General features: G+C 41.0%; 1 protein-coding gene across 2 annotated transcripts in view; it reads right to left on the bottom strand.

Moving 5' to 3' along the window:
• The window catches only part of LOC143020362 (uncharacterized), a 106,114-nt gene that overhangs the window by 21,871 nt on the left and 64,125 nt on the right, over positions 1–20,118 (bottom strand). For both annotated transcript variants that reach the window (XM_076176732.1, XM_076176733.1), the window contains 3 exons: positions 13,030–13,251; positions 9,126–9,396; positions 24–212 (listed from right to left, as the gene is read on the bottom strand). In XM_076176732.1, coding sequence (XP_076032847.1) covers positions 24–212; positions 9,126–9,396; positions 13,030–13,251 — 682 coding nt within the window. The remainder of the gene's footprint in view (positions 1–23; positions 213–9,125; positions 9,397–13,029; positions 13,252–20,118) is intronic.

Below are 20,118 nucleotides of genomic sequence, written 5' to 3'. Positions count from 1 at the left end.
CAAGGCCATTATGTATAACTTACTGCAGCCATCATAGCCTTCCGATACATCATGATGACACAATTGGAGGTGAAAACGTTGTACTCCATTTCAATGGCAATATCCTCAAAATCACATGATTTCAACTTCTTTGGGTCAACTGTCATACTGCAGTACATCTCATAGTTTTTGCCTAGAGCTTGTGCAATTAGCTGCATGTAACTATCTCGATTCTGAAAATGTAAGACTTTCATATAAAAGAACATCTTCCTGTGATGTCTGTTCCCCATTGCTCTAATATATATGGTGTAGCTCCCAACACTTGATCTCTGGACTGAGCCCAAGATCTCTCTCTATCAACTTCACCTGTATTTCTTGCACATGGAAAACTAACACTTGGTAATTGCTCCCCTCCCACTACCCTCTTGACCAGTAACATAGGAACATACATACATACATACACCAAGGCTTTTTCCCCCTTACAAGGGAGGTAGCCAAAAAGGAAAAGGCATAAAATCATTCCCACCCATTCCATCCCTGAATACACTCCACACCCCTCCACCCTCCCTCTCATCTTAGCACCTCCTGGATGACAGGTCATCCCTGCACCTTGTCCACTGCCTTGGGTCAGAAGCAGTGTCGCCAGACACAGCACATCCACAGCAAGGCCGCTTCATTAAATCGGCGACCCCCCCCCTCTCCGTCCCCCCATGCATAAAAGGAGAAGACGGGGAGAAATCCCTTCAGACTGCGTCAAATTTTGCTTACACATACTACCTCACCCCCCATCCCCCTGCCCATTTAACCTCATGCATCACAACATCATCCATATACAACCATTCTCCATTCACCCTGTCTTCTGTCCTCTCCTGTCCTTCCTCAACAGACATACCTCTCTTCCCCAAAGCCCCCTTCACCCCATCCATCCACCTCATCCTAGGATGTCCCCTCCTGTTCACTCCCTCCACATCTGCCTTCCACAATAAACACCGACAACAGTCCAAAATTTCTTCCTAGAGAGATCAGTGGGAAGGCCTAAGGAATGTTGCCAACCACTGTGGGGCGGTCCTGGAGCCGCAGCGTCTATGTCGTGGGACCACACCCCAACCCCAAGAGTTGGGGCAAATGGTGGCAACCAGCCCTGGCCACTGGCTCTACGCAGGTGGCACCGATCCCCAAGAGGAGCTACGACTGCCTTGGGGAGTACCACAATCCTTTTTCTCAACATGCAATGTTACGTTTTTTCTGCACCGAGGGGTGATTTTCCGGCGATCACCCCTCTTCTTCTACTTTTAGCCGGAGAAGTAGAGAGCAATCCTGGGCCCACCACAAAATACCCATGCCCAACATGCTCTAAACCCATTACCTCAAGCAGACAGACAAAGGGTTCAGTGCAATATGTGCAAAAACTGGGCCCACCTCACTTGTACAACACTTGCTGACACAAACCAATACACAAACACTTGGACATGTTCTACCTGCCCTCCAGTAACCCCACTCCCACCTCCCCAACCACAGCCAGCACCCTTACCCACTCCCAATTTCCCTTTGCCCTTATCCCCAATCAGTACTCCCCTTCCTTTGTCCCCAATTTCTCCTTTCCCCCTCTAACCCAGATCCTATACCTTCCCCATTAACACCCCAACCTCAACCCCAAACAGCAACATACAGCACATACAGAACACATAACATCAACATATTACAACACAACATTGATGGTATTAACACAAAAAAACATGAACTCGAACACTTTCTTAAACAGCACTACATACACATTGCAATTATACAAGAAACAAAACTAAGACACTCACACAAAACACCATCATTTCATAATTACACCACCATCAGACACGACCGGACTGACGGCAATGGCGGTGGACTCATCACCCTGATCCACCACTCCATCTGTTTTGTGGACACAAGTGCCACAATCAAAATTCTCCTCCCTACCACAGATAACACAACAGAAATCCAATCCATTCGAATCCGCACAGGCAACAAATCAACACTGACAATAGTTAACATATACCCCCCCCCCAATCATCCCCCACAGTTCCAAACACCTTCAGGCCTCAATTTAGCCAAGTAGCCTCAATCCCCAACATGATCATGGGTGGTGACTTCAACGCCAAGTCATCTGCCTGGTATGTCGACAACCCTGACACAGACAGAAGGCTTGATATACAGACTCAGTTTGACTCATTGACTATCATGAACAACACACATAATCATACACATATCCCACACCAAGCCCTATACACTCCCTCCTCTCCTGATATCACCTTCTGCTCCCCCTGCCTAACCCCAACAACATCATGGAGAGTGGTCGGAACCCTTGGTTCTGACCACCTTCCAATCATCATCACCACCAAAACAAGATGCACCCCAGTTGGCCACAGACACACATACACATACACCAATTACAAGAGAGCTAACTGGGAAGCTTTTACTGAAGAGACAGAACAACATTTTGAAACACTTAACAGTACACCAATCACAAACATAAACAATGCTGTGCACACTTTTAATACAATCATACAAAACGCAGACAAGAGATACATCCCTAGAGGCAACAGAAAATCACACAACCCCAACTTTGCACCAGAAATCCAAGGCCTCATCAGACAACGTGACACACTTAAACACAATACCCCCACACCTATCCCTCAAAACATAGCAGACCAAATACAATCACTAAACACTGTGATTGCCAATAAAATACATGAACAAAAAACACATAATTGGCAAAACTTTATAAATTCACTTGATCACAAAACAAACACCAGCCAATTGCACAAAACACTCAACAGCATTACACTATCCAACAATAACACAACATGCTCTCATGCAGCAATAATCGCAACAACAGACAATCTATCCTCAAACAGACAACAAGCAAACGCATTCATAAATCATTTTGCACAGACAAGCCATCTCACTTCTCACCCTGACAACCAATGCACTATTCGACGTAAGAAAGACTTTCCCATAGACTCAGACTATACACCCTTCATAGACAGTCAGACAAAACACATAATACATAATCTCAAGCACTCATCTGCCTGTGGCCCTGATAACATAAGTAACATCCACCTAAAACACATTGGACCACAAGGTATACACGCACTCACAAACATTGCAAACTACAGCTATTCACACAACACTATACCCGACATCTGGAAGCATGGTAAAATAATCACCATTCCAAAACCGAACAAAGACCCAACAATCCCAACATCGCACCGCCCAATCACACTTCTCTGCACCCCCTCTAAAGTCATTGAACGCCTAATACTTAAACTTGTCACACCACATATTCCCCTTGCTGACTCACAACACAGTTTTAGGCCACTACACTCCACAAACACTCTTCTGATAAACCTCACACGAAGAATTTTAGATGGCATCAATTCAGATAGGCCTCACCACAGAACACCTCTTATAACATTAGACATTAGTAAAGCTTTTGATGCTATATCCCACCACAACCTAACAAATAAAATATATAACACAGACATGCACAATAACACCAAAAGATGGCTGGCCAATTATCTGGCAGGTAGGAATGCTTACGTGTCATATAATGGCCAATCATCGCATATCAGAAACATTATGAATGGAGTACCACAGGGCTCCGTTCTATCTCCCACGCTCTTTAATCTATACATGCATGACATACCCACACCAGACACCTCAGAAATACAAATCTCTTCCTATGCAGACGACATAACAATCACATGCACACATTGTAACACAGACAAAGCTGCAGAAATAATCCAGCCATACCTTGATACACTCAACACATGGTTCATCACAAACAGACTCAAAATAGCTCCAACCAAATCTATAGCAATACTTCTCACCAACTGGACAAAAGAACACAAATACATACCTCATCTCTACATCAACAACACTCTGATACCACACACAAACACACCGAAAATTCTTGGTGTAACATACGATACATCCATGTCTTTCAAACAACACATCGCAAACATAAAAAACAAATGCACACCTAGACTTAACGCACTTAAGTCAATTGCTGGAACAACATTTGGGCAAAACAAAGAAACTAATACAACAATATACAAACAATGCATACGCTCAGTGATGAATTATGCAAGTCCTGCATGGGCTCCTAATCTCAGTGAGACACACCACAACACCCTTCAAATCATACAAAACAAAGCCCTAAAAACAATTACAGGCTGCACAAATACAACACCTACAGACCATTTACACCATGAAACAAAAGTCCTCGAAGTCAAGGACCACCTCGACATGAGAGGTACACAAACACTTGCCGCAGCCACCACAAACACATCACACCCGCTACACTACATAGCAGAACACCCACACACACCAAGAAACATTAAAACAACACCCAAAGACCTGTATCACACACAGATACTCTCTCCTCTTCCTCCACAACCACCAAATACCAGCCTCCGGAAACATATTCATAATCATATCACTCACCGCTCCATTAACACACTGAAAGACAACACACTGCTGCATGCCAGACCCCCTGATATCCACCCTTCTGAATCCTCTCTCCCACGAAAGGACAGAGTCCACTTGGCCAGACTGTGGTGCGGCCACCACCAAGCCCTTCTAAGCTACCAGAAGAGGCTGGATGACCGCATTGTGAACAGCTGCCCAGGATGTAACACTTCACCCCATACCATACAACACATAATGGAAGACTGCATTATACACAATCATGCACGCAAACAACACAACATACACTCTATAAAGGATTTGTGGGAAAACCCAGTTTCGGCTGTGGCATTCCTTGGGGAGATGGGACTGTTCAGACAGACAGTCTAGGGAATGACAACAACAACAACCACTGTGGGGCTATGGATTTTCCACAATTATTAACATCTCTCTACTACTGCTCCTTCCTGCTACCCCATATCGCTTGTTTGCGAAAACGTCGTCATAACTCAAAATATCGAATTTTTCAGGAGAGGCATTTTAAAGTTTCAAAACGCTCTCAATATTATAAAAAGCCCTCAAACACCATAGGTGGAACATTTTTTGGAGCATCAAATACGCCTCTAAAGTTTACAGAAGTTGAAACAATCATAATCTTTACTAAGTCTAAAATATTTGTTGGAAATAGTTGGAACATGTAAGGTTATGTCATTGGGACATTTAGCACTCGCTAGCGGTCAATTTTTGAGCTACAGATATGACACTGTTACCAAAAAAATCCGTGTTTGAAGATGAATATGTCTGTATAGATAACTCAAAAATTCAGTTCTTTGAGTTATGACGACGTATTCGCAAACAAGCGATATCTCCTTACTACTCCATCTATTGGCTCATTTCATAATATGGCATTAACATCCCAAAACACCATTAAGTCTACAATCAATCAATTAATTCGTTGTCTCTGGTCTCTCTTGAAGAAGCCCCACAAGAAAGTAAATCTAAACCTCTCCATAATTTCTCTACACTTATTAAAGCGAGTCCAAAATGCTTCCCATACATCATTCTCAATGACACTACACTCCACCGCTCACTCATCTATCTCCCAATTTGGATTTAGACAAGGAAGATCAGTATAACAAACCTGATCTGCTTCTACTCGAGACTAATAGATATAATACAAGCGAGGGATGGATGGTCAGACTGTGCCTATCTAGACCAACAAAAGGTATTTGACAAAGTACCACACAAGAAATTAATAAGAAAATTAGAACCAATAGGTGGCATTGCAGGTAATTATTAGTGTGGATGGAAGACTTCCTGACTGGGAGAAAAATGAGGGTAGTAATTAGAGACAAATACTCGAAATGGGAAGAAATGATAAGTGGTGTTCTACAAGGGTTGGTGCAGGCTCCAATCATGTTTGCCATATAGGTAAATGACATGGAGTTGAATGTTATATGAATTTCTTTGCAGATGACGCAAAAATATTGAAGAAAGTAAGAACAAAGGAGGACTGTGATTCATTACAATCAGACCTGGACAAAATCTGGAAATGGACTCAAAAGTGGGAAATGAACTTAAATATCAAGAAGTGTAGCATAATGGAGTCTGGAAAAGGTAAAAACAGAATTTCAAAAAATTATAAAATTGGTGAAGAAATAAAAAAGTGCATACAGAAAGGGACCTTGGAGTAATAATCAGCAAAGACATGACACCGGATAAACATGTAAACAAAATAGTTGGAGAAACCTTCAACCTATTAAGGTCAATGAAAGTGGCATTTGATTACTTGAATGAAGAACTGATTAAAAAAATATTAGTTACATTGATTAGACCAAAACTGGAATACACAGCAACACTATGGACACCCAGTACTAAAAAGAATATAAAGAAACTAGAAAGAATACAGAGAGCAACGACAAAGTTGGCACCAGCTCTTTCAAAATCAACATATGAACAAAGATTATCCAAATTGGAACTATAGTTCCACTTTACAAGGGAAAAGGGGACAAGTGTGAGTGTAGTAGTTTCAGAGGGATTAGCTTAAGTGTAGCTGGGAAGGCTTATGAGAGGATCTTGATTGAGAGGATTAGGAGAGGAACAGATGGAGTAATTGGTAAGGAACAGTGTGGATTTAGGACAGGTAGAGGTTGTGTAGATCAGATTTTTGTGGTAAGACAGATATGTGAGAAAGCTATAGGAAAAGTAAGGATTTTTTGGGGGCTTTTATGGATCTGGAAAAGGCTTATGACAGGGTTGACAGGAAGGCACTGTGGGAGGTTTTGCAGATACACTGGATAGGAGGAAAGCTTCAAGGAGCTGTCAAGAGTTTTTACGAGAGTAGTAGAGCATGTGTCAGGATTAGAAATGGAGAGAAAGAGTGGTTCGAGATAAAGGTGGGACTTCATCAGGGATGTGTTATGTCACCCTGGCTGTTCAACTTATACAGGGATGGGGTGGTGCGAGAGGTAAATGCAAGGGTGGCGGCTCAGGGATTGGAGATGTTTAAAGAAAATGGAGAAAAGTGGGAGGTGAGCCAGCTGTTGTATGAGGACGACACTGCGCTTGTAGCAGGATCAGAGGAGGGATTGAGGAAGTCAGTGACAGTTTGGGAGTGTGTGAAAGAAGAAAGTTGAAGATAAATGTGGGTAAAAGTAAGGTGATGAGATGTACAAGGGGTGAAAGGGGCAGCAGACTGGAAGTGAGCATTAAGGGAGAGCAACTGGAGGAAGTGGATGGCTTTAGATACTTGGGTGCGAATATGGCAGGAAAGGGTGGAGTGGAGATGGAGGTAGAATGTAGATTGAGAGAAGTGAGTAAATGCCTTGGGGGATTAAAAAGTGTAATGAGGAATAGATATTTGGGAATGGAGGCTAAGATGAGATTGTATGAAGGAGTGATTGTGCCAACAGCACTGTATGGGGCAGAAACATGGAACATAAGAGAGGAAGAGAGAAGGAGTTTGAATGTGTTTGAGATGAGGTGTCTGAGAAATATGATGGGTGTTACTAGGCTGGATAGAGTGAGAAATGAGGAGGTGAGGAGGAGAACAGGGGTGGTAAAGGAGTTGGGGGATAGGGTGGATTAAAAAGTATTGGGATGGTTTGGACACATGGAAAGAATGAGTGAAGAAAGACTAGTAAAAGAGGTATGGAAGGCAGATGTGGAGGGAGTGAACAGGAGGGGGTGACCTAGGATGAGATGGATGGAGAATGGTTGTATATAGATGATGTTGTGATGTATGAGGTGGAATGGGTGGGGGAATGGGGGATGAGGTAGTATGTGTGAGAAAAATCTGACGCAGCCCGAAGGGATTTCTCCCTGTCTTCTCCTTTTCTGCATGAGGGGACAGAGAGGGGGGTTGCCAATTTAATGAAGCGGCCTTGCTGTGGACAAACTGTGTCTTGCGACACTACCTCTGACCCAGGGCAGTGGACAAGATACAGGGATGACCTGTCATCCAGGAGGTGCCAAGACAAGAGGGAGGGTAGAAGGTGGAGGGGTGTGGAGTGTATTTAGGGATGGAATGGGTGGGAATGGTTTTTATGCCTTTTTCTTTTTTGGCTAACTCCCTTGTAAGGGGGAAAAAGCCTTTGGTATATGTATGTATGGAACTACCAACACTGGAGCAGAGACGAGACAGAGACTACATTTAGAATCATGAAAGGAATGGAAATCTTTGATAGGAATGATTTACTAAAAAAATGACAATGGAAAAACAAGAGGTCATGAAAAGAAACTAAAAAAGGATAACTATAGAAGAGATCGGAAAAAGAATAGCTTCCCACACAGAGTGCTAGATATCTGGAATAACTTAGATAAAGAAACAGTGTGTGCAAATACTATTCAAGATTTTAAGAAAAAACTTGATGCTGAAAGATACAAAGACGGGTCACCACGAGCATAGCTCCCTTCCTGTGTAATATAACTAAGTGAATTATGTATCAATAGTGCTATTCTTTCTTCACTTGCACTCTCATCACTCTTGACACCCTACCCACCATATTCCCCAACTCCACCTCACCCTCCTCTTTCTGTTTCATTTCATGCATCACTAGCACATCCAACTTTCTTCCCATAAGCACACTACCAATCTCTTCTCTTTTGCCCTCATCTGTATTATGTCTATATGCATTCAACCCCTAGAATATGATGACACCTATGTAGGCATCACAAGATGAATTTGGGTATATGAGGATGCCAGCCTTGGTGTCCTGATTATATTTATTTTTCAGTTATAGCCGAGTGACCACCATATTCTGTGAACACATTTGATTACATTTCCTGTAGTTATAAATATTCAGGGTGAAAGAAAATGAGTATAACAGCTGTAACTTTATATTCTATAATGCACATATTGTGATGCATCATTGTACACCAAGCAACCTAACGTGCACACGAGTATTCAACTCGTACTGAAGAGGACAATAACCCAATTACTACAATTCTGTTTCGAGTTCTCTTCCCACCCCCTCTATGTCTCAAATATTTGCAGGAGGAAAATAATGAGTAGAGTATCCCTACTTCCCTCACTCTGTCCCATTTAGCTTCCTTCTATGATGTACATGGGCACATGGGAATATGGTAGTGGCAGTCTTCTCCCCCACCAGTGCCTACAACAAACTTACCTTTATTGCATACATCTGTATCACACTTCTTGAATTATAATTCTTTGATATAGGGAAACTGCAATGAGTAACACTTACAGAAATTGTGAGACCTGTGATTTTGTTTGTGAACTCAGCAGCCTTCAACTTGGACAATTTTGCTTGTTCCTTCTCCTCTTTTTCTTTTTTCTCCTTCTCTTTTCTTTCTTTCTGGTAATTCCCACGGCCGGAGGAAGAAGATGGGGCTGCATTCTTTTTTCGCAATGCAAACTGCTGCTTGATAACCTCCATTCTGTCCTTCTTTTCTTGCTGCTCTATCCTCTCTACTGCTCCTCTCTCATCATCATCATGCTGATAATCCTCTAGCTCTCTTTGGTAAATAAAGAAAATGTGTAAGTGACATAGAAAGGCAGATACAAAAATTGTGGTAGAAGTATTAATCATTTTTCAAAAGTAAGCACATAAGACAACTGAGATAGAGAGTGTGTGTGTGTTTGTGTGTATTTATCTAGTTGTATTATATGGGAAGGGAGCTATGCTAGTAGTGATCCGTCTTTGTATCTTTCGGCATCTAGTTTGTTCTTAAATTCTTGTATGGTTTTTGCAAACTGTTGCCTCATCCAATTTGTTCCAGACATCCACTACTCTGTGTGGGGAAACTATTCTTTTTCAGGTCTTTTCTATAACTATCCTTTTTGAGTTTCTTTTCATGTCCTCTTATTTTTCTTTTATCCCACTGTATGTGTGTATTTACCTACCTAGTTGTATTTTATGGGAAGAGATATGCTCGTAGTGACCCGCTTTTGTATCTTTCCGCATCCAGCTTGTTCTTAAAATCATATAACATTCCATGCCTTCATCCATATTATTTATATAAATAGCAAACATTATCAGAGCCAATACAGAGCCTTGGAGGACTCTGCTTATCCTATCTTTCCAATTTGAGTTCTTGTCCCTATGTACCACCCTCATTTTTCTTCTGTTCAAGAAATCTTTCATCCATTCCAATAATTTTCCTTGTATTCCACTTATTGCTTAAATTTTTCTTAGTAGCTTTTTGAGTGGTACTTTGTCAAAAGCCTTTTGTAAGTCCAAGAAAGCACAATCTGCCCATCTGTCTCTTTCTTGTATTATTTCTATTAATCTTGAGTAAAAGCATATTAAGTTTTAGTATATGATCTTCCACTTCTAAAACCAAATTGTATTTAGTATTTTGTTCTCTTCCAAGTGTTTAATCCATTTATTTTTAATAAGTTTTTGCATATTTTTGCTATTGTGTTTGTAAGGGATACCAGTCTGTAGTTTGTTGGATTTTGTCTCCTCCTTTGTATATTGGTACAATATTTGCATTTTTCCAATCTTGTGGTACTTTTCCTTCTTTGAGTGAGAAGTCAATTATCTTGTGTATTTTGTCTGTTAGTTCATCTATACATTCTTTCAATATCCAGTTTGCAATTCCATCTGGCCCATATGACTTTCTGACGTCAAGGTTCTTTATTTGGTCCTTTACTTCTTTCTGTGTCACCATTATTTCTTTTATTTTGGGGGATCTTTCTCGCTGTACTTCATCCCAAATTTGTGAGCTTTCAATTGTAAATACAGATCTAAAATACCTGGTCATTACTTCAGTCATTTCTACATCTTCTATATATTCTTTATTTCCTTTGCCCAGTTTCACTACTTCATGTTTGTCTTTAGTTTGTCATTTACATATCTGTAAAATAGTTTAGGCTGGTCTTTCCATTTGTCTATTATATCTTTTTCGTAGTTTCTTTTATCCTCTCTATATTCATTTCTCAGTTTGATTATGTTTGCCATTTGGTAATTTTTTGGTCTTTTTCCATCTTTTCTAAGCTTTGTCTCTTCTATCGTTAGCATCACTACACTTTTTGTTATACCAACACTTTATGTAAGCCCTTTTTTGTTTCTTCTTAGGTATATATTTATCTGTTCCCTCCTTATATTTTTCTTTAAATATGTTCCATTTCTCTTCCATCTTTGTTTCTTCATTTGAAAAATTTTCCCAGTTAGCATTTTGAATTTTTTTTCTAAGTTTTACAAAATCCGTTTCGTTTTACATTAATCTTTCTTCTCTATGTTTCTTATTTCTTCTTACATAATTTTTTTTTTAAGTTCAAACTCTATTAGTATGTGGTCACTCTTCCCAATTGGTGTCTTATAATTAATTTTGTCCACAATTTCAGGCTCAGAAGTGAATATCAAGTCTAGTCTTGATGGTTCTTCATTGTTTCTATATCTATTTTCCTTGATCCATTGAGTCAATGTATAATCAGTGGTCAAATCCAGTAGATTGTTGCCCCAGAGTTGCTCTCCATCTTTTATTGTCATTTCTTCCCAATTTCGCCTTTGCGTTAAAGTCACCTATTGTGTATTGTGTGGTTGGGGACTAGTACAGTCCTTTTGAACCATCCCATGTAGCATGGTTGCTAGCATCTTGGCCTCATGATTATCGACGCACGGGCCAGGGTTCGAATCCCATGGCAGAGCTTCTAAAAATGTTCAAAGTCACCTATAATTACTATTTTTCCTCCATCTATCAGTACCTCAGATAATTCATTTTTTGTGTCTTCCAGTAATTTTGAATCTATTTACCTGGTACCTAGTTGTATTATACGGGAAGGGAGCTATGCTCATGGTGACCCATCTTTGTATCTTTCAGCACCAAGTTTTTTCTTAACCACTTCAGTACGGGACTTAAATCTCGCGGGCAGCAGCCAATGCCAGCCGTATGACGTCACGTAATAATATTCTTATCATAAAATATAGTCGCCGCTTATATCGATCGTTCTCTCTTTCACCCGCGAATTTTGAAAACCACAGAGAATGGGATTCAGGGCGCATTTGGGAGAATGTAAAAACACAGGGGCGACTACAATAAATATAATCAAGACGCTGATATGGCAGCGTCGCAAATCCACTTGCTCCTCATGACGCCTACGTGTGTGGCACCGTATGGAAGGGGTTAAAAATCTTGAATAGTATTTGAATACACTGTTTCTTTATCTAAGTTATTCAAGATATCCAGCACTCTGTGTGGGAAGCTCCAGTGTTGGTAGTTCCAATTTGGACAATCTTTGTTCGTATGTTAATTTGGAAAGAGCTAGTGCCAATTTTGTCGTTGCTCTCTGTATTCTTTCTAATTTCCTTATATTCTTTTTAGTACTGGGTGTCCATAGTGTCACTGCATATTCCAGTTTTGGTCTAATTAATGTAACTAATATCTTTTTAATAATTTCTTCATCCAAATAGTCAAATGCCACTTTTACTGACCTAATAGGTTGAAGGTTTCTCTGACTATTTTGTTTATATGTTTATCCGGTGTCATGTCTTTGCTGATTATTACTCCAAGGTCTCTTTTAGAGTTCACTTTTTTCATTTTTTCTTCACTAATTTTATAAATTTTTGAAATTCTGTTTTTACTTTTTCCAAACTCCATTATACTACATTTCTTGATATTGAAGTTCACTTCCCACTTTTGAGTCCATTTCCAGATTTTGTCCAGGTCTGATTGTAATGAATGTGTGTATTTACCTAGTTGTTGTATGTGTGTGTGAGAGGGAGCAAGAGAAAGTGTGAGAAAGAGAAGAAAGTGTGTAAAAGAGAAAAGAGAGAAATTGTGAGATAGAATGAAGAGAAATAGTGAGGGAGAAGGAAAGAAGGAAAAGAGAGAGAGAAAAGGTATGAGAAAGAGACATGAGGGAATGTGTGAAAAAAAGAGAAGAGAGAGTGTGATAAAGAAAGAAGAGAAAAAGTGAGAGAATGAAAGAAGGAAAAGAGAGAGAAAGAGAGAGAGAGAGAGAGAGAGAGAGAGAGAGAGAGAGGGGAGAGAGAAAGAGATAGGAGAAAGTGTGAGAGAAAGAGAATAGAGAAAGTGAAAGAGAGAGTGAGGGAGAGAGAGAGAGAGAGAGGGAGAGACATATGGATAGGGAGTTTGAAGGGAAGAGTGAGAGGGGGTCAAGAGAGAGAGAGAGGTAGACCTTACCTTTTTTGTCCTCTTCTTCCACCCCCATACATGTCTGACCCCATGTCATCATTGTCAACCATTGCCAATGATCTGGCTCGATTGTAGTCTTTCTTGGCCAGTGATGCCTGCCAACCCATAACCAAATTTTCTGTTTTCTTGGAGTTGGTACAATAATCACACTGCTTCACACAATTTGGATTCTCATCGCCAAAAAATTTTGTAAATGAGTAATGGCGACATCTAGGGGAAAAGAATAATAATAATAATAATACATACATTCATATACCAAAGGCTCTTTCCCCCTTACAAGGGAGGTAGCCATAAAATAAAGGCACAAAATCCACTCCCACCCATTCCATCCCAACATACTCCACTCCCATTCACCCCCTCCCTCCTTTTTATCCTGGCTCCTCCTGGATGATGGATCATCCCTGTATCTTGCCCACTGCCCTGGGTCAGAAGCAATGTAGTAAGACAGAGCACATCCATAGCAAGGCCACTTCATTTAATTGCTGACACCCCCTCTCTCTGTTGTCTCCTTATGCAGAAAAAAAGATGGTGAGAAATCCCTTTGGGCTGCTTCAAAATATCATTCACACATATTCTCTCACCCTCCCATCCCCAACCCACTCCCTTCCATGCATCACAGCATCATCCATACACAACCATTCTCAATTCACCCCTATCTTCTCCCTTCCTTCCTCAACAGACATTCCCCTCTTTCCTAATGCCCCTTTTACCCCATCCATCCATCTCATTTTTGGTTGCCTTCTCATGTTCACTCCTTCCACCTCTGCCTTCTACAACCTCTTTCACTAATCTTTCTTCACTCATTCTTTCCATGTGTCCAAACCATCCAACTTCCATTCCACCCCGCTCTCCTTCTCACCTCCTCACTTCTCACTCTCCCCAACCTAGTAACCCCTACCATACTTCTCAAGCATTTCATCTCAAACATGTTTAAACTCCTCTCTTATGTTCCATGTTTCTGCTCCATACAATGCTGTCGCTGTCAGCACAATCACACCTTCAAAATGCAAATTGGGAAAACTTCTTAAATGAAGAAACAAAGGTAGAAGAGAAATGGGGCTTGGAACTGATAAGGGCATTTATAGGGTAAAAAGCATTTCTACTTACGAAATTTTCACGTTACGAAATGATTTCCAGAACGAATTAATTTCGTAAGTAGAGGTACCACTGTATATATATATATATATACATATATATATATATATATATATATATATATCTCACACATAAATACTCTCTTCTCTTCCTCCAAAACCACCAAATACCAGCCTCTGGAAACATATTCATAATCATATCACTCACTGCTCCATTAACACACTAAAAGATATCACACTGCTGCATGCCAGACCCCCTGACATCCATCCCTCTGAATCCTCTCTCCCATGAAAGGACAGAGTCCACCTGGCCAGAGTGCGATGCGGTCACCACCCAGCCCTTCTAAGCTATCAGAAGAGACTGGATGACCGCATTGTGGACAAATGCCCAGGATGTAACACTTCACCCCATGGAAGACTGCATTAAATACAATCATGCATGCAAACAACACAACATACTTCTCCAACAGGAAAGAAGTAAAAAGTGGTGTCCCACAAGGATCAGTACTGGCCCCAATCATGTTCGCCGTATACATTAATGACATGAATGAAGGTGTGGAGTGCTATATGAATTTCTTTACAGATGACGCAAAATTACTAAAGAAGGTAAAAACGGAAGAGGACTGCAACTCATTGCAACAAGATCTGGACACGATCTGGAATTGGACTCAAAAGTGGGAAGTAAAATTTAATATAAAGAAATGTAGTACAATGGAATTTGGAAACAGTAAAAACAGAATATCAAAAGATTACAGAATTGGGGAAGAAAAAGTAAGAAAAGCAAACTCAGAAAAAGATCTTGGAGTGATGATTGGAAAGGACATAAAACCAGATAAGCATATAAATAAAATATTCGGAGAAACCTACAATTTATTGAGGTCAATCAAAGTGGCATTTGCTTACTTGGATGAAGAAATGATAAAGAAAATACTAACTACACTAATAAGACCAAAACTTGAGTATGCAGCATCACTTTGGACACCCAGTACCAAAATGAATATTAAGAAACTAGAAAGAATACAAAGCGCGACAACCAAACTAGCATCGACTCTCACCGAACTAACATATGAGCAAAGACTGTCCAAATTGAATCTACCAACTTTGGAACAGAGAAGAGAAAGAGAATTGCTGACTATCTACAGAATAATGAAAGGAATGGAAGTTTTAGACAGGAACGACTTGTTAGTGTGGGACAATGGTAAAACGAGAGGACATGGAATAAAACTGAAAAAGGACAGTTATAGAAAAAACTTGAAAAGGAACAGCTTCCCACACAGAGCGATAAATACATGGAACAAATTAGACAACGAAATAGTATGTGCAAACACTATACAAGATTTTACAATAAAACTTGATGCGGAGAGATACAAAGATGGGTCACCACGAGCATAGCTCCCTTCCCGTATATTACAACTAGGAAAATACAACTAAACATACTACCTCACCCCCCCATCCCACCTCATGCATCATATCATCATCCATATACAACCGTTTTCCATTCACCCCTATCTTCTGTCCTCTCCCGTCCTTCCTCAACAGACATCCCCCTCTTCCCCAGAGCCACTTTCACCCTATCCATCCATCTCATCCTAGGTCACTCATGTTCACTCCCTCCACATCTGCCTTCCATACCTCTTTTACTAGTCTTTCTTCACTCATTCTTTCCATGTCCAAACCATCCCAATACTCTTTCATCCACCCTATCTCCCAACTCCCTTACCACCCCTGTTCTCCTCCTCACCTCCTCATTTCTCACTCTATCCAGCCTAGTAACCCCTATCATACTTCTCAGACACCTCATCTCAAACACATTCAAATTCCTTCTCTCTTCCTCTCTTATGTTCCATGTTTCTGCTCCATACAGTGCTGTTGGCACAATCACTCCTTCATACAATCTCCTCTTAGTATCCATTCCCAAATGTCTATTCCTCATTACACTTTTCAATCCACCAAGGCATTTACTCACTTCTCTCAATCTACATTCTACCTCCACCTCCACTTCACCCTTTCCTGGAACATTCACACAGAAAGAAATAAGAGACCAAATAAAAAACCTAGATGTTAGGGAATCGCATGGACCGGATGGAATTACAAATTGGATACTGAAAGTGTGTATTGAACTGACAGACAAATTATACAAGGTAATAGACTTCTCACTCAAAGAAGGAAAGGTACCACAAGATTGGAAAGATGCAAACACAGTACCAATATATAAAGGAGGAAACAAAGAAGATCCTACAAACTTCAGAGCAGTATCCCTTACAAGCAAACACTTGGAAGAAACTAAAATAGTAAACCCTAAACAATTTGGCTTTAGAAGTGGAAGATCGTGTACCACAAACTTAACCACTTCACTACGGGCTAAAATCTCGCGGGCAGCATTAGCTGCCGGACGTACGATGTTTTGCCATAATACTCGCATCATAAAAAATAGTCACCGCTTATATCGATCGTTCTCTCTTTCACCCGTGAATTTTGATAACCATAGAAAATGTGATGAAGACAGTTTAGAGAGTATATCATTATGCAGGGGCAACTACAATAAATATAATCAAGATGCCGATATGGCAGCCTCCCGTATCCACTTGCTCCTCATGCCGCCTACGTAGGCAGCACCGTATGGAAGGGGTTAATATGTTTTTACTTGAGATTAATTGAGATAATACAAGAAAGAAATGGCTGGGCAGATTGCACCTTCTTGGACTTGCAGAAGGCATTTGACAAAGTACCACATGAAAAATTAATAAGAAAAATTGAAATAATAGGAGGAATACAAGGTAAGCAACTGGAATGGATGGAGGATTTCTTGATTGGGAGAAAAATGAGAGTGGTACTTAAGAGACAAAAATTAAAACTGGGAAGATGTGAATAGTGGCATCCCGCAAGGCTCTGTATTGGCTCATTTAATGTTTGCCATATATATAAATATGGATGAGGGAGTAAATTGTTACATGAACTTTTTTGCTGATGATGCCAAATTACTCAAGAGAGTAAGAACAGAAGAAGACTGCAGATCGCTGCAAGAAGACCTAGACAAAATATGGGAATGGAGTCAGAGATGTGAGATGAACTTCAACATTAAGAAATGTAGCATAATGGAGTTAGGAAAATGCAAAAATAGAATATTGAGTCAATATAAAATTGGAAACAAGGAAGTCAAAAAAGCTGATTCAGAAAGGGACCTGAGTGATCATCTCAAGTGACTTGATATCTGATAAACATACATACATACATACATATACCAAGGCTTTTTCCCCCTTACAAGGGGGGTAGCCAAAAAGAAAAAGGCACAAAATCAATCCCACCCATTCCACCCCTGAATACACTCCACACCCCTCCACCCTCCCTCTTATCTTAGCACCTCCTGAATGACGGGTCATCTCTGCACCTTGTCCACTGCCCTGGGTCAGAAGCAGTGTCGCAAGACAGAGCACATCCACAGCAAGGCCGCTTCATTAAATCGGCGACCCCCCCTCTCTGTCCCCCCATTGCATAAAATGAGAGGACGGGGAGAAATCCCTTTGGGCTGCGTCAAATTTTGCTCACACATACATATACCAAGGCTTTTTCCCCCTTACAAGGGAGGTAGCCAAAAAGGAAAAGGCATAAAATCATTCCCACCCATTCCATTCCTGAATACACTCCACATCCCTCCACCCTCCCTCTTATCTTAGCACCTCCTGGATGACGGGTCATCCCTGCACCTTATCCACTGCCCTGGGTCAGAAGCAGTGTTGCAAGACACAGCACATCCACAGCAAGGCCGCTTCATTAAATCGGCGACCCCCCCCTCTCCGTCCCCCCATGCATAAAAGGAGAAGACGGGGAGAAATCCCTTCGGGCTGCATCAAATTTTGCTCACACATACTACCTCACCCCCCATCCACCCGCCCATTCCATCCTCATGTATCACAACATCCTCCATATACAACCATTCTCCATTCACCCGTCTTTCCTCAACAGACATTCCCCTCTTCCCCAAAGCCCCCTTCACCTCATCCATCCACCTCATCCTAGGATGTCCCCTCATGTTCACTCCCTCCACATCTGCCTTCCATACCTGATAAACATATCAATAAATTATTTGGAGAGATTTTTAACTTATTAAGATCAATGAAAGTGGCCTTCCACTATATGGATGAAGAAATGGTAAAGAAAATAGTGGTTACACTAATAAGACCTAAGCTAGAGTATGTTGCAACACTATGGGTACCTAGCACAAAAAAGAACATAAGAAAATTAAAAAAGAATCCAAAGAGCAGCAACAAAAATGGCACCTACACTATCAAATTTGACATATGAAGAAAAATTGGAGAAATTACATCTATCAACACTGTGATTGTGCCAACAGCACTGTATGGGGCAGAAATGTGGAACATAAGAGAAGAAGAGAGGAGTTTGAATGTGTTTGAGATGAGGTGTCTGAGAAGTATGGTGGGGGTTACTACGCTGGATAGAGTGAGAAATGAGGAGGTGAGGAGGAGAACAGGGGTGAAAAAGGAGCTGGGAGATAGGGTTGATGAAAGAATATTAGGATGGTTTGGACACATGGAAAGAATGAGTGAAGAAAGACTAGTAAAAGAGGTATGGAAGGCAGATGTGGAGGAAGTGAACATGAGGGGACTTCCTAGGATGAGGTGGATGGATGGGGTGAAGGGGGCTTTGGGGAAGAGAGGAATGTCTGTTGAGGAAGGAAGGGAGAGGACGGAAGACAGAGGTGAGTGGAGAATGGTTGTATATGGATGATGTTGTGATTGCATGAGGAGGAATGGGCAGGGGGGTGGGGGGTGGGGTAGTATGTGTGAGTAAATTTTGACGCAGCCCGAAGGGATTTCTCCCCGTCCTCTCCTTATATGCAAGGGGGGACGGAGAGGGGGGGGTCGCCGATTAAATGAAGCGGCCTTGCTGTGGATGTGCTGTGTCTTGCGACACTGCTTCTGACCCAGGGCGGTGGGCAGGGTGCAGGGATGACCCGTCATCCAGGAGGTGCTCAGATGAGAGGGAGGGTCGGAGGGGTGTGGAGTGTATGTAGGGATGAAATGGGTGGGAGTGTTTTTATGCCTTTCCCTTTTTGGCTACCTCCCTTATAAGGGGGAAAAAGCCTTGGTATATGTATGTATGTAACACTGGAACAGAGAGGAGAAAGAGGTGATTTGTTGACCATTTACAGAATTATGAAAGGGATGGAAATTCTCGATAGAGACGACTTACTAAAATGAGACAGAGGAGAAACAAGAGGTCACAAAACAAAGCTAAAGAAGGACAGTTACAGAAGAGACCTGAAAAAGAATAGCTTTCCACATAGAGTGATTGATATCTGGAACAAACTAAACGGAGAAACAGTGAGTGCCAAAACTATACACAATCTTAAGAATAAAGTGGATGCGGAGAGATCCGAAAATGGGTCACTATGAGCATAGCTCTCGTCCTGTAAAATACAACTAGGTAAATAAATGATTTGTGGGAAAACCCTGTTTCGGCCATGGCATTCCTTGGGGAGACAGGATTGCTCGGACAGACAGTCTAGGGAACAACAACAACTTACTAAGGTCAATGAATGTGGCTTTTGACTATTTGGATGAGGAAATGGTCAAGAAAATATTAGTTACACTGATAAGACCAAAACTGGAGTATACTGCAACACTATGGACACCTAGTACTAAAAAGAATATAAAAAAATTAGAAAGAATACAAAGAGCAACGACAACGATGGCACTAACACTCTCCAAATTGGAACTACCAACCCTGGAACAAAGAAGAGAAAGAGGAGATCTACTGACTATTTACAGAATTATGAAAGGAATGGAAGTCCTAAATAGAGATGATTTATTAAAGTGGGACAAGAGAAAAACAAGAGGACATGAAAAGAAACTCAAAAAGAACAAACTTGATGCTGAAAGATACAAAGACAGGTCACTATGAACATAGCTCCCTTCCCATATAATACATACATATACCAAAGGCTTTTTCCACCTACACAGGG

The sequence above is a fragment of the Oratosquilla oratoria genome, chromosome 39 (genome assembly GCF_046742065.1).
Source record: "Oratosquilla oratoria isolate Oo_2021 chromosome 39, ASM4674206v1, whole genome shotgun sequence".
Classification (NCBI taxonomy): Eukaryota; Metazoa; Arthropoda; class Malacostraca; order Stomatopoda; family Squillidae; genus Oratosquilla; species Oratosquilla oratoria.
The sequence above is the reverse complement of the archived record's forward strand: the minus strand, read 5'-3'. Positions and strand labels throughout refer to the sequence as shown.